At 44.6% G+C, this 16,097-nt stretch overlaps 1 protein-coding gene across 1 annotated transcript; it reads right to left on the bottom strand.

The window, feature by feature from the left end:
• Positions 1 to 438: 438 nt before the first annotated feature.
• Positions 439 to 9,400, bottom strand: LOC117967724 (putative transcription factor Ovo-like 1). The gene is made up of 4 exons (XM_034915031.2): positions 8,942 to 9,400; positions 4,296 to 4,510; positions 3,418 to 3,604; positions 439 to 2,093 (listed from the first exon to the last, which is right to left on the bottom strand). The coding sequence occupies exons 1-4, from the start codon at positions 9,039 to 9,041 to the stop codon at positions 1,822 to 1,824; spliced, it is 774 nt and encodes a 257-aa protein (XP_034770922.2). The 5' UTR covers positions 9,042 to 9,400; the 3' UTR covers positions 439 to 1,821.
• Positions 9,401 to 16,097: the final 6,697 nt, after the last annotated feature.

The following is a 16,097-nucleotide window of genomic DNA, read 5'->3' as shown; positions in this document are numbered from 1 at the left end:
CTTCCCTCCCTCCCAGTCCCTCCTCCGCTCCACTAGAGCCACACTGCCTCCCTCCCTCCCAGTCCCTCCTCCGCTCCACTAGAGCCACACTGCATCCCTCCCTCCCAGTCCCTCCTCCGCTCCACTAGAGCCACACTGCCTCCCTCCCTCCCAGTCCCTCCTCAGCTCCACTAGAGCCACACTGCCTCCCTCCCTCCCAGTCCATCCTCCGCTCCACTAGAGCCACACTGCTTCCCTCCCTCCCAGTCCCTCCTCAGCTCCACTAGAGCCACACTGCTTCCCTCCCTCCCAGTCCCTCCTCAGCTCCACTAGAGCCACACTGCTTCCCTCCCTCCCAGTCCCTCCTCAACTCCACTAGAGCCACACTGCTTCCCTCCCTCCCAGCCCCCAACCTAAACATTTTGATCGTGACTCAAACCAAACCAACAAAAGTCACTCGATTTTATAAACCAAATTTGAGTTTATTAGAAGAAAAATAATAATATACATATACAAATATATAAATAGATATTCCATTAGACAATTCCCTCCCACACCTCAGAGAATCGACTCCTTTGCTTGTAAACAGATATCTGATCCTGAGAGAAAAAAAAAACCAGACCAGTAAAAATGTAAACCCCTTTTCTATAATCACCTCCGAGCAGCTCATTTCATCCACAGTGTATCGCGACACATGCAGACCGCACTTTCACCATCGCAGCATACACAAACGTACAAGGGAAGCGTTTCCTGTGGACACTGTGGCTGCCTTCAAGCCAGTGATTCACAAAACGTTCCTGTCTCTTCACACACCGGTAGGATTTGTCTTGTGAGACTTTAGCCGTGTGTGTAAGACAAAACCGTACAGTGTAAACTTGGTTTATATATATATATATATAAAATAAAGAGTTGTTTTTTCATTCATTGCCCCCTAATAAAAAAAGTTTCTAAAGAATTTCTGCCCCTTCGCCCTCAGAGCTTACAGCTTTTAAAAACAAAGGTAGGTCATTTTACAAAGAGCTCCGTGATTCATTTCATATAAAACCAACAAACGAAGAAAGAACGTCCCCTTTGGTAAACGTACAACGCCCCCCCCCCCCCCTCAACAACGAATACAACTTTGAATCTTATTTACAAAATCTACAAGCACGCGTTAAAACCAAACTCAATCTGATTACTGTGATTCTGGATTTCAGTGAATTCCTGGCAGGGTAGCTTGGATCACTGGAGAAACAGATCCTCCCAACTCTGCCTAACTTTCATTTTGCTGTTTTCATGGGATTGGAAAACCGCACTAGTTTTCAAGCAGGGGGTGTCCTGTCAATCCCGGTCCTGGAGGTCCATAACTCCACTCCAGGTTTTGCTGGTAAAATGAGACAATGAACTACTTCAGGGTCTGGATGGAGGTTTCATTGAATGTAACCATTTAGAACAGGGTTGGAGCAAAGACCAGGAGTGGAGTTACCAATTTTGACCAATAAGATAATAAGCGCCTGTTTGAAAAAAAAACAAAAAAAAACGTGTAGTGTATGAGCCTTCACAGCCACCGTAGTGGAAGTAATCAACAACATTATTGAGTCATTTAGCAGACGCTTTTATCCAAAGCGACTTACAGAGACTAGGGGGGGTGAACTATGCTTCATCAACAGCTGCTGCTGCTGCAGAGTCACTTCCAATAGGAGCTCGTTTGTTTGACGTCTCATCCGAAGGACGGAGCACAAGGAGGTGAAGTGACTTGCTCAGGGTCACACACACACACACACACACACACACACACACACACACACACACGCACACACGCACAGCTTTAAAGGCTCGAAGCTGGGCCCTGGTGGTGACCCCTCACGGGCCCTCCTCGCACAGCCCGGCTGTGAGTTTCCGTGGATTTTTGCGCTGGAGGAGGTGGGACTGGGGGTGCCTCTCTCGGAGGTGGGTGAGCTGTGACTCCTGGCTGTCCGCGGTGTAGCCGCACTCCTCGCACACGTACAGTTTGTTGCGACGCTCCTTGTAAGCGTACAGCTGCATGACAGCGTGGATCTTCTTCATGTGGGACTCCAGGGAGCAGCGCTGGGTGAAGGCCTTCTCACACAGGCTGCACTTGTAGGGGCGCACGCCTGGGGGGGGAGCAGGGAACAGCATTGAGAATACAGGGGGGAGCATGGATCAGCATTGAGGATACAGGTGGGGCATGGATTGGCATTGAGGATACAGGGGGGAGCATGGATCAGCATTGAGGATACAGGGGGGAGCATGGATCAGCATTGAGGATACAGTGGGGGGAGCATGGATCAGCATTGAGAATACAGGGGGGGAGCATGGATCAGCATTGAGAATACAGGGGGGGAGCATGGATCAGCATTGAGGATACAGGGGGGGAGCATGGATCAGCATTGAGAATACAGGGGGGGAGCATGGATCAGCATTGAGAATACAGGGGGGGAGCATGGATCAGCATTGAGGATACAGGGGGGAGCATGGATCAGCATTGAGGATACAGGGGGGAGCATGGATCAGCATTGAGAATACAGGGGGGGAGCATGGATCAGCCTTGAGAATACAGGGGGGGGAGCATGGATCAGCATTGAGAATACAGGGGGGAGCATGGATCAGCATTGAGGATACAGGGGGAGCATGGATCAGCATTGAGGATACAGGGGGGGAGCATGGATCAGCATTGAGGATACAGGGGGGAGCATGGATCAGCATTGAGGATACAGGGGGGAGCATGGATCAGCATTGAGGATACAGGGGGGGAGCATGGATCAGCATTGAGGATACAGGGGGGAGCATGGATCAGCATTGAGAATACAGGGGGGGAGCATGGATCAGCATTGAGGATACAGGGGGAGCATGGATCAGCATTGAGAATACAGGGGGAGCATGGATCAGCATTGAGGATACAGGGGGGGAGCATGGATCAGCATTGAGAATACAGGGGGGGAGCATGGATCAGCATTGAGGATACAGGGGGGGAGCATGGATCAGCATTGAGGATACAGGGGGGGAGCATGGATCAGCATTGAGGATACAGGGGGGAGCATGGATCAGCATTGAGAATACAGGGGGGAGCATGGATCAGCATTGAGGATACAGGGGGGGGAGCATGGATCAGCATTGAGAATACAGGGGGAGCATGGATCAGCATTGAGGATACAGGTTAGTCTCTAACTGGTCTCTAACTGGCCTCTAAGTGATCTCTAACTAGTCTCATAACTGGTTTCTAACTGGCCTCATAACTGGTCTCATAACTGGTTTCTAATTGGTCTCTAACTGGCCTCTAACTGGTCTCATAACTGGCCTCTAAGTGATGTCTAACTGGTCTCATACATAACTGGTTTCTAACTGGCCTCTAACTGGTTTCTAACTGGCCTCTAATTGGTCTCACAACTGGCCTCTAAGTGCTCTCTGACTGTCCTCTCAGTGCCGCGGAGCCCTCACCTGTGTGCGTGCGGACGTGCCTCTTCAGGTCGAAGGTATCGTTGAAGCCCTTCCCGCAGAACGTGCACAGGTGCCTCTTCATGTTGTTGTGACACTTCATGTGTCGGTTCAGCATGCGCTGGAACTGGAAGCTCTTCTCACACACCTGACAGGCAAAGGCGTCCTTGGGCAGCTCTCCGGTGGTCACCTGCAAACAGAGAGAGAACGTCAGGACTGCATTCCAACACCCTCGTTTTTAATTGCAGGGTAATAAGATTCTTTTGCAATGATTTGTACTTTGCACCTTGTCCTGAAACATTCAATGTGATATCTTGTAACAATTGTAAGTCGCCCTGGATAAGGGCGTCTACTAATAAATAAATAAATAAATAAATAAATAAATAATAATAATAATAATAATAATAATAATAATAATAATAATAATAATAATAATAATAATTATTATTATTATTAGTGGCTTTTTGGAGTTTTCTTTTTCTTTCTCTCCAGAGATCAAGTCTGTTTCTATCTGCTTTCGTCTCTGTGCATTAAGACTTAAGATGAGGGAAGATCTTTACAAAGAGCATTTAGCAGTTTTTATCGTGGTTATATGATGCATTTCCCATGGTTTGCAATTGCTTGCCATGTTTTTTTTTAAATATGCAGGGATGGAAATAAGACTCCCATTGCATAGCGGTCTGATCCATTCCTGGTTTTGCTAGGAGTTTAATAAGACACACCAGAGCTTGGTACACAGTGGCTAATCAAACTCGAAGTAAAACCTATGAATTCATTTCATGCCTGAATGTGTAGCAGGTATGTGAACCCCCCCCAAAAAAACAAAACAAAAAACATTGTTTAAATCCTGAAGAAAAAAACACAGTTTTAAAATCCCGCACCTTGATTTTAGACCGGACGTAGGTGCTGTCCTTCTTGGTGGGCGGTTCGTCATTGACCTCTGAACTTTGACCCGCCCCCTTGGCGTTGCAGGAAGGCAGCTCGGCTCGGTACCCAGAATCCCGAGCGGCGCTGGGGGGCCGCGTGGAGAGACACAGGGCAGCTTCGGCAGGACTGGCCTCCGTCTCAATTGCATAGTGAGAGAAACCCAAAGACACTGAGAAAGAAACACACAGAGCAGTTAGACACCAGAGTATATATATATATATATAGCTCTTTACTGAACCTCAGACAGGTTTACTAAAAGAAGACACACCTGAACTTATTATTATTATTATTATTATTATTATTATTATTATTATTATTATTATTATTATTATTTATTTCTTAGCAGACGCCCTTATCCAGGGTGACTTACAATTGTTACAAGATATCACATTATTTTTACATACAATTCCCCATTTGTACAGTTGGGTTTTTACTGGAGCGATCTAGGTAAAGTACCTTGCTCAAGGGTACAGCAGCAGTGTCCCCCACCTGGGATTGAACCCACGACCCTCCGATCAAGAGTCCAGGTCCCTAACCACTACTCCACACTGCTGCTGTTACCTATACACTGTGGCTAATCAAGCTGGTAGCAGTAAAACCTGGAATGGGTGAAACTGCTATGCAACAGGAGTCTTATTCCCATCCCTGATATCTAAGGGTTTGGTTTGACCAAACTAGACTAGGATATTTTTTTTCTGTGATAATTCCAGGATGGCCTGATGATTCACTGGCACTGTCCAAACTCCCCCTCAGCAGATTATCAGCGCTGGTGGGATTGAATTAGGGATCCAAGATGGGGCGTTCCTGAAAGCAGCTAGACGAGCAGAAAACTAGGCGAGGCTGTGTTGGTATAGGGGCAGCGCTGAGCTGCAGAGACTGGGAGGGAGGGAGGGAGGGAGGCTGGCAGGGAGGCAGGGAGTTTTGTGTAGCTGGTAAACTTTAGCTCCTCCCCACCCTCCCCTTTTGAAATCTGTGTTGAACTTTTTTTTCCCCCATTGTTGACGCAGTGACGTGTTCATTTTTCTGTGAATATGGAACCCGCCCTGTCAGGCAGGTTTGTCCTGCTTGGGGGGGGGCGGGGGCGGGGGACTTGTTAACCCTTTGTGTGCCGACACGCTGTTTTTTATGGTACATAATATTCAGGAAAAAGCACCCGATGCATAAACACTGACAACATTGTCAGAGTGAAAATAAAACAATTTGAACATTAACATTAACACCTCTCTTCCATGCTTGAGCTATACTTTAATACACTTTGCTATGCTTTTACTATGGAGAAAACTTTTCAAAGGGCTTGGGTGGTTTTTTAAAAAAAAAGTTCAGAATATTAATAAACTGTGATAAATACATCGCTGTTGCTGTTCTGTGCAGTTAGCATTAACCCTCGCTTTAAAACAACATATCTATAGATTCCTTAAAAGTTTTATAAAACAGATATATTTTCATGAAACATTTGCAGCATGTCAGAGTTCTGTAATGCATTTGAAGACTGTTGTCCAAGTTTGTTTTAAAAAAAATCAAAAAAACATTCAGGTTGGTATTGAAACAGATGCATAAAGCCTGTATTGAAAGTGCTGTGCTGCAGGTTTGAGGAGCTCAGTGGTTAGAGAGCTGGGCTGCAGTGTGGAAGGCAGCGGGTTTGAGGAGCTCAGTGGTTAGAGAGCTGGGCTGCAGTGTGGAAGGCAGCGGGTTTGAGGAGCTCAGTGGTTAGAGAACTGGGCTGCAGCGTGGAAGGCAGCGGGTTTGAGGAGCTCAGTGGTTAGAGTGCTGGGCTGCAGTGTGGAAGGCAGCGGGTTTGAGGAGCTCAGTGGTTAGAGTGCTGGGCTGCAGTGTGGAAGGCAGCGGGTTTGAGGAGCTCAGTGGTTAGAGTGCTGGGCTGCAGTGTGGAAGGCAGCGGGTTTTCAGTGGGGTATATTGGGCTGTATTAGACCAACCAATCAGAGTGCAGGGTTTACGTGACATCACAACGCTCCTTTTGCAGACAGTGACCATTAAGTTTTGCAGTGAGTGCAGATTATAGAAATAGCTGATTGAACGTGCTTGTTGCTAAGCGTGCAGCGTTGAGGGCTGTGTGGGACGATGGAAACGGCACCAGCTAACCTATACTTTACTCTGTGTAAAGAACACCCAGCTACACGCTGAACAGAGGACGCCTCAGCAAACAGCAAGCTCCACGGCCAGCTCTAGGCTTGCACAATGCTTGGGGTTTTTATGTCATTATTTTCCGTTGCTAACAGAAAGAAAATAGGTGGCTATTGTCATTCTGATAAAAGAAATAAAACAGGACAGGCAGACACATGCATATATTTACACACACACACACACACACACACACTGATTTATAATGTTAGAGGATTTTGCATTGACTCCCACATAGTGTTGATTTCCTATTGTAATGGAAGTTACAGGGCTAAAGGAAAAGGCTTTGATTTCTTATAGCTATTTTTTAATGTTCCACACCTAAGTTCAAACATTGCAGAACACTGCCTATGTAAAAGGTAAGGTCAGATATACCTGCGTACATACACTGAGACACGCACACACACACACACACACACACACACACACACACACACACACTCACACACACAGTTTCCCAGCCGGTGTGCTGTTCAGGAACGTTTCGTGACACGCTCTGCTGTTTGGGCACCAGATGAGAAAACTATTTAATATTGTTCTGCGAATGTCATTAACATGGTAATAGATTGCAACCACAACTGCACTTGAGTACATCTGAAGAGAGACTCGCTGATCCAGTGGTTAAAGAAAAGGGGTCTTGATACCAGGAGGTTCAAATCCCAGCTCAGCCACTGACTCCCAGTGTGTGTGTGTGTGTGTGTGACCCTGAGCAAGTCGCTTCACCTCCTTGTGCTCCGTCCTTCGGATGAGATGTAAAACAAACAAGCTCCTATTGGAAGAGACTCTGCAGCAGCAGCAGCAGTTGTTGATGAAGCAGAGTTCACCCCCCCTAGTCTCTGTAAGTCGCTTTGGATAAAAGCATCTTCTAAATGCCTAATATTATTATTATTATTATTATTATTATTATTATTATTATTATTATTATTTATTTCTTAGCAGACGCCCTTATCCAGGGCGACTTACAATTGTTACAAGATATCACATTATACATTATTTCACATTATACAGATATCACATTATTTTACATACAATTACCCATTTATACAGTTGGGTTTTTACTGGAGCAATCTAGGTAAAGTACCTTGCTCAAGGGTACAACAGCAGTGTCCCCCACTGGGGATTGAACCCACAACCCTCCGGTCAAGAGTCCAGAGCCCTAACCACTACTCCACACTGCTGCCCTAATAATAATAATAATAATAATAATAATAATAATAATAATAATAATAATAATAATAATATGAATTTATCACACTGATATTGATATCTGAATATGTTTTTATTAATGCATGATTATTATTATTATTATTATTATTATTATTATTATTATTATTATTAATATTAATAATAATAATAATAATAATAATAATAATAATAATAATAATGTACATTTTCTCTTACAATTTGATTTTTTTGTACCTGTATTACAAGCCGCAACACAAACACACAGTCAAACCCATAACTAAACACACGTACCTGTATAAATAATTCAACCTGATAAAGGCGTCGTAAATACGTGTGCATCTTGTAAACGAGGTTAAACACCTGTTAAGTTGTTGTTGTTGTTTTTCAAGTCAGTTTGCAGTAGGTGTGCCAAGCGAGGGAGCTTTTAAAACGGAATTAACAGGAACAGTTCCCGGACAATACCCGATTCTAATCGCTGATAGAGGACTGTCAATAAATAACATTGTCGTGGGACTGAATCACCATTGTGTGTGTGTGTGAGCCGAGCTATCGACTAACAGAACCTGCGTGAATGTTTGCTAAAGGCGGTATCTGGCTCAGGAGAGTCCGTTATTTTGCCAGCGTAGGTAGTTTGATGTAAACATTAACCAGCAATTTTACAGTCCAAACCCCGGGTACGATAAAACCAAGAACGAAAACAGGATTTTACCACGCTATTAGACGTGGTTTTTTTTTGCATTCGAGTTTTTTTTTGATAAAGGCGGACTCAAAGACTTGGCGTGAACAGCATAAATCTAAATAATTTGGCATTACAGTTTGTGTATCAGCCGCATTGATACGCTATTTGCTATTAGTTTCAACATTTGACCTTTAAAAACAAAAGTAAATGAGTATTTTAGCTAAATAGCGATACTAACCATGCAAACATTTATTTATTTATGTTTTTTTTAAATGGTATGTCGCTTGGATAAATAACCAAACAGTCTAAATACTTAATTATCAAGAAAAAAACAACGTATTTAAATATCAGAATACTTAGAATCTACGTCATACGTCGCTAACTTTAGTTAAAATATAGGTGGACGATTAGAATCTACCTGTTGAAAAAAAAAAAGACACAGTCGAGTTACTTTTCCCTTTAAAACTCAATTTAGCGTTAAGTTTCAATAAACCGTTTCCCAGTGTGCTCCATTCATAAGGAAACGACTACCCGGGTCTGAAGGTCGAAACAGGAGATTAAAACGTTTTTATAAGTAAATAATAACGAAGCACTTACCTGGTATATAAATCTCTCCTCGTTGTTCATCGGGTAGGTCGCTCCAGTTTCTTGTCCCGGCAGAAACCCATTGTTTTTTAACGAGGAAAGCTCTTGGCATTGTGCAAAGGTAACGTTTTTTTCTTCTCCCTAGTCCACACCTTACGGTTCTCAGGTATCTGAGGCGAGACTCGAACCAACCTGACTTGTGAGAGGGGAGGGGTGAGCGAGAAAACTTTCTTTCGTTTCTCTAACTTTACAACTTTTTTTAAAAAAAAGCACACGGTTACCGAACCAGGGCGAAGCCTCTTGCTTTCGCTTTGCGGTCAATTAATCTAACCACCCCAACTCCCTTGCTTTAACAGAGTTGCTTAGCGGAGAGAAAAAAGAGTTTCTAATGAGGCGCTCCGGGATCCTGCTACTGATAGAAATTAAAAAAAGCAGGAAAAGGGCGGAGTGCGCATGCGTGGAGAAATAACGGTGACAACCACCTATTTGATTACCTGTTGGACCGGTTTTCATTCCGCTCGGAGGTGGTAGCGACTCAAAAAAAAAAGAGGAGTTCTTAGAAAAGAAATAAAACAACAACAGACAACTAAACCGGCAACTAACCGGTTAGGTTTCTCTCTCCAAGTTTCTGTGGCATTTTTTTTTTCCCGTTTTTACTGGTTTATTTAATACCTGTTGCTGGGTTGTACCCTCAGAGTTAGCCTAAAGTCAGCCCGCCACAAACAGCAAAACGGATTGTGTAAATTGAGATGGCGTTTAGATTTTGGAAATGACCGGGTTAGCAAAAAAAAAAATCACAATAGCTTATTCTTAGATAGATAGTACACGAACAAGGAAGAAAAATACAATTCATATAAATAAAAACAAAATTAATAATAATTTATTTAGCAGACGCCTTTATCCAAGGCGACTTACAGAGACTAGGGTGTGTGAACTATGCATCAGCTGCAGAGTCACTTACAACTACGTCTCACCCGAAAGACGGAGCACAAGGAGGTGAAGTGACTTGATCAGGGTCACACAATGAGTCAGTGGCTGAGGTGGGATTTGAACCGGGGACCTCCTGGTTACAAGCCCTTTTCTTTAACCACTGGACCTCACAGCCTCATCATCATAATAATAATAATAATAATAATAATAATAATAATAATAATAATAATAATAATAATAATAATAATAATAATAATAATAATAATAATAATAATAATAATAATAATGATGATGATGATGATGATGATGATGATGATGTCAAAGCCTTCGTGAAAAAGGTATTGCAGTGGTATGTAATATAACTGTATTTGCAAACTATCTCCTTGCACGTTTGCCAGAGATGACGTTTAAAAGTGTTTAAACTTTGAAGATACACTTTCTTAGAGGTATGGGTTTCTGTTAAAACTCAGCATTATATCTCAAAAAAACAAAAAAAAATGCGACGGCATATTACAGAATAGCACTTGAAAATGAATCACGAAGCTAATCTGGGTTGGTGTTTGGTACTAGTTTGGCAACATTAATAGCTTTGTTTAGCCCCGAGGCAAAATCTTAGGAAACCTGGTTCCTAAAGAATCTCTGAATACACAGCAAGCACATTCTTTGAGTATGCGTCTCTTCAAAAGAATATATGCCTCCTTATGTAAGTTAACTGCGGGTTACCGTGATAAAAATAGGATAACCAACACAGCACGCACAATCCTAGTTTCGCACCGCAGAAATCTACAGCCTGCATTTGATGTAAAATCAATAGTTTTTCAGATTATGCCAAAATACAAGTCGCAATGTCTATAGGAGGCTATGGGAAAGGTTTGAAGAAGGTTTGCGAAAAATTCAAGTAAGTTTTGATGTTTAACGTGGAGAGTGTGACAGACAGACAGGCAGACAGACACACAGACACACAGACAGACACACAGACAGAAATGTCTCCATCTAGGTTAACTTGAATCAGAATAGGCACATTTACATATTGAATAATATTCTTAACACTGTGTGACTACCCAATACAATAAATCTATAGAAATTAGGAATCTTTATCACCCTTATAAAAGTTCACTGCAGTCATTTTGCTGTTTTTCCCATGTTTACATAATGCATTCGCCATAGTCTACCCTGGTGTGTCATGTTTTTAATATGCTTTACCAGACCTCTCTGTGCTTTACAATGCTTCCCTATGCTTTACCAGACCTCTCTGTGCTTTACAATGCTTCCCTATGCTTTACCAGACCTCTCTGTGCTTTACAATGCTTCCCTGTGCTTTACCAGACCTCTCTGTGCTTTACAATGCTTCCCTATGCTTTACCACACCTCTCTGTGCTTTACAATGCTTCCCTATGCTTTACCAGACCTCTCTGCGCTTTACAATGCTTCCCTATGCTTTACCAGACCTCTCTGTGCTTTACAATGCTTCCCTATGCTTTACCACACCTCTCTGTGCTTTACAATGCTTCCATATGCTTTACCAGACCTCTCTGTGCTTTACAATGCTTCCCTATGCTTTACCAGACCTCTCTGTGCTTTACAGTGCTTCCCTGTGCTTTACCATACCTCTCTGTGCTTTACAATGCTTCCCTATGCTTTACCAGACCTCTCTGTGCTTTACAATGCTTCCCTATGCTTTACCATACCTCTCTGTGCTTTACAATGATTGCCTGTGCTTTGCCATACCTCTCTGTGCTTTACAATGATTGCCTATGCTTTACCAGACCTCTCTGTGCTTTACAATGCTTCCCTATGCTTTACCAGACCTCTCTGTGCTTTACAATGATTGCCTATGCTTTACCAGACCTCTCTGTGCTTTGCAATGATTGCCTATGCTTTACCAGACCTCTCTGTGCTTTGCAATGATTGCCTATGCTTTACCAGACCTCTCTGTGCTTTGCAATGATTGCCTGTGCTTTGCCATGCTTTCACTGTGCTTTATAACACTTTGCTGTGATTTTACTAGGGTAGGCCACAGTGCAGGACAGTTAGCCTGTCTGTGTGTCTGGAGAAACTCACAGCAGGAGACTGATCTCAGATCAGGTGCAAAGCTGCAGGTGGAGGAATGTGAGGCACACCCGTGGCTTCAGGACATAGAGGGGAGAGGGGAGAGGGGAGAGGGAACAGGGGACAGGGGAGAGGGGACAGGGGGGAGGAGAGAGGGGACAGGGGAGAGGGGACAGGGGAGAGGGGAGAGGGAACAGGGGACAGGGGAGAGGGGACAAGGGAGAGGGGACAGGGGACAGGGGAGAGGGGACAAGAGAGAGGGGAGAGGGGACAAGGGAGAGGGGACAGGGGACAGGGGAGAGGGGAGAGGGGAGAAGGCTGGGCTGTGCTCACTTTGGGTATAGCTACACAACTCCAGGGCTCCCACACACATTATGCAATAATTCTCACTGAAGGTATATGTTGTGGGTTTAGACGCATATGTGTTTGAACGTTATAGTTCCATATTTGAGAACACGTTTGTATTATTGCATGTATCTTTATGCATAGGAGTTTTTTAGGAATATTTATGGTTCATAACTGCAGAGTAAATGATCCATTTTGAATCTGAGCACACTATTTTTTTTTTTCCTGGTTTTAATAAACAATGTTTAATCGCAAACTATCTGTTTTTAGACCGTTTAATGTATATATCGTTCTTTGAAGATCTGACCCATTTTAATTTCTCAAAGTTTAACCTCTGTCTGTGCATGAGAAAACTGCAAGAGAGTTTTATAATAGTCTACACATTTAGCATGGTCTAAAACATCAGTCATTTTAACACACAGACACTTTCCCAGGAACAGCGGGTTGAAACCTGGTTCCAGGAGACCTCGTTTGTGGTCGCTGTATCAAACCCTCAAATCTCACCCTGGTGTGCAGTGTCCTGAAACCTAGCCTCCTGAAACTAAGACACACCAAGACCCAATGCAGCTCCCTCATCCCTCAGATTTAGCCTCACACTATGCATTTCCCATGGTATACAAGTGTTGGCCATGTCTTTTTAGTACGCAGCGATAGAAATCAGACCCATGCATTTATCATAGTTTATTAAGGTGATATACCCTACCCTCTCGAACAAATGCGCTGGGAGCCTACAGGGAGAGTCTTACTGGCAGAGAAATGATTGTCTCTGAGTCTCCAGTTGAGCTGGTTTTACAAAATACCAGCGTGATTCTCAGTTCCTGAGAATGGAATGTTCCATGCCACCAAAAGCAAACCCTGATTTCTTTACTTTGCAGACTGACACCCAGTCACAATAAAAGCATTTATTATTTTTATTTCCTTAATGCCTTTGTTTTAGCCCCACCTAGAGATTTTCATAGCTAAGGATTAAGACATAATTAAAAAAAGAAAAAATTATAGACATCATTTAGATCTTTTATTTAACATCATGCAATTAAAAAAAAAAACTACAAAATGATGTCGGAAAAGGGGGCTCCCGAGTGGCGCATCCAGTAAAGGCGCTCCGCGTGGAGTGCAGGATGCGCCCTATAGCCTGGAGGTCGCCGGTTCGAGTCCAGGCTATTCCACTGCCGACCGTGGACGGGAGCTCCCAGGGGGCGGTGCTCAATTGGCCGAGCGTTGCCCAGGGGGAGGGAGGGTTAGGCCGGCCAGGGTGTCCTCGGCTCACCGCGCACCAGCGACCCCTGTAGTCTGTCCGGACACCTGCGGGCTTGCCTGTAAGCTGCCCAGAGCTGCGTTGTCCTCCGATTCTGCACCTTTGATATAATAAAGCATAGGGAAGCATAGAGAGGTCTGGTACAGAATAGGGAAGCATTGTAAAGCACAGAGAGGTCTGGTAAAGAATAGGGAAGCATTGTAAAGCACAGAGAGGTCTGGTAAAGCATAGGGAAGCTTTGTAAAGCACAGAGAGGTGTGGGAAAGCACATTAAAAAAACAAAACAAGCACGATAAAAAATAGGACGACTACAGATTCACTGTGTTAAACCTTTACCAGGTGCCCCCGGACAGACAGTGCTTGTGTAAAATGACATGGCTAAGTTTCACCATCACAGGTTCACATGATAGAGCCTTTGCAATGGGGCTCATCGTTGCTTTTTAATGAACGTCCCGTGTGCAGCGTGTCCCCCTGAAACGGCCTTCGAGATCCCCACTGCCAGAGCCCTCGAACCCGTTTGCAGCGCTTGCTGTTTCGTTTCTATGCATTGCGCTCGCCGTGTTTTTACAAAGCAGCTGCATGCCCATCCCAGCTGAACGCAGAACAGCAGTGGCCTCCCTCCCTAATGCTCTAGGCAAACGCTGAACTTTACTTTTGCAAAGATGAGATTAAAACAAAATTCCTCGCTACGGCTGAGTGTTGATGGGAAAGCTTGTCAAAACGGTTTGTTTGTTTTTGGTTGCACGATTTAAACCTTTTGCATGTTTGTTGCCTAATGATCTCCAATTGCAATGCAGACAGACTGCGGCACTACAATGGCAATGGGTTCTGTATTATACTGAGGGACAATTGTAGCACAAAGGCAGTTACAATGGGATGAGGCTGCCCTTGGAAGAATGGGACCACAGCCTGCTAACTATACCCTTCCCAAAAGATCTTCAATAGCAATGCAATGGTTCTGTATTATACTGAGAGGGGGGCAATGGTAGCACAAGTATAGGGCAGCTACAATGGGACGAGGCTGGTAGAATGGGACCGCAGCATGCTAACTATTTTTAAATGATCTTCAGTGGCAGTGCAATGGTTCTTCGCTGTGATACAGCGGCCCCTAGTGGCCAGGTGTAGCTCAAACACCTGCAGGGCTTGTCCTCCAGGGGGCGGTAGCTCACATCCGCTGCAGGAGGTCCTTGGGTGTAAAGAGGCGACTGGCTTGGGGATCGGAGGACGCCCGCTGACCTTCAGCGGCCCTGGGAGACTCTCCCATGAGGTGACCGCCTGAATTTAAATAGAAGATGAACAGATGCTAAAGGCTAACGTTTTCAAGATCTTTATCTCCGAGTCTGATATGCAAATCCGATATATTTATATCCGAACAAAGGCGGCATTAGTCTCCTCACCTCTCATGAAACAGACAACTCTGCAGGATGCGAGACGCAGGCTCCCGTAAAGAACAGAAAGAATCGGATTGACATGTGCAAGGATCGAGGGACAGCCACGCCCTGTCACATGATGGTTATGCAGATAATGGTGCTCTATGGTGTGCAGACGTACAGTTTAAAGACAACGCTTGGAACGTGGTTTCAGGAGACTAGGTTTCAGGCCGCAGAGTGGGACTTGGGGGGGTTTGATACAGCGACCTCAAACTAGGTCTCCCGGTGATCTCCTGGAACCAGGTTTCAAGCTTCCTGAAAAAGTGGCTTCATGTTCCCTCAGCTTTAGCTTGACAGATGGGCAGACAGGAGCAAGCTTACAAAACAAGTAGCCGATTGATCTCAAAACTTGATTCAGCATCAACCCATTCCACACGATCCCCACTCTCAGCATCAACCCATTCCACACGATCCCCACTCTCAGCATCAACCCATTCCACACGATCCCCACTCTCAGCATCAACCCATTCCACACGATCCCCACTCTCAGCATCAACCCATTCCACACGATCCCCACTCTCAGCATCAACCCATTCCACACGATCCCCACTCTCAGCATCAACCCATTCCACACGATCCCCACTCTCAGCATCAACCCATTCCACACGATCCCCACTCTCAGCATCAACCCATTCCACACGATCCCCACCCTCAGCATCAACCCATTCCACACGATCCCCACTCTCAGCATCAACCCATTCCACACGATCCCCACTCTCAGCATCAACCCATTCCACACGATCCCCACTCTCTGTGCAAAGAAGTGCCTCCTACCCTCTGTCCTAAGTCTGTCTCCACTAAACTTGTGTCCCCTGGTCCTGGTGTCTGATCCAGTGGTGGTGAACCTTTGGACACCTTTATTTATCGCTGGGTAAATTGAGGGTATTCCATTCTGCGATTAACATCATGCAATTAAATCCATTCTGGAGGTTCAAATCCCGGCTCAGCCGCTGACTCCCTGTGTGTGTGTGACCCTGAGCAAGTCACTTCACCTCCTTGTGCTCCGTCCTTCGGATGAGACGTAAAACAAACGAGCTCCTATTGGAAGTGACTCTGCAGCAGCAGCAGTTGTTGATGAAGCAGAGTTCACCCTCCTAGTCTCTGCAAGTCTCTTTGGATAAAAGCGTCTGCTGAATGACTCATTAATAATATAACATGT

Source organism: Acipenser ruthenus, chromosome 51 (assembly GCF_902713425.1).
Source record: "Acipenser ruthenus chromosome 51, fAciRut3.2 maternal haplotype, whole genome shotgun sequence".
NCBI classification, from domain to species: Eukaryota; Metazoa; Chordata; class Actinopteri; order Acipenseriformes; family Acipenseridae; genus Acipenser; species Acipenser ruthenus.
This window is presented reverse-complemented; position numbering and strand designations above follow the sequence as displayed.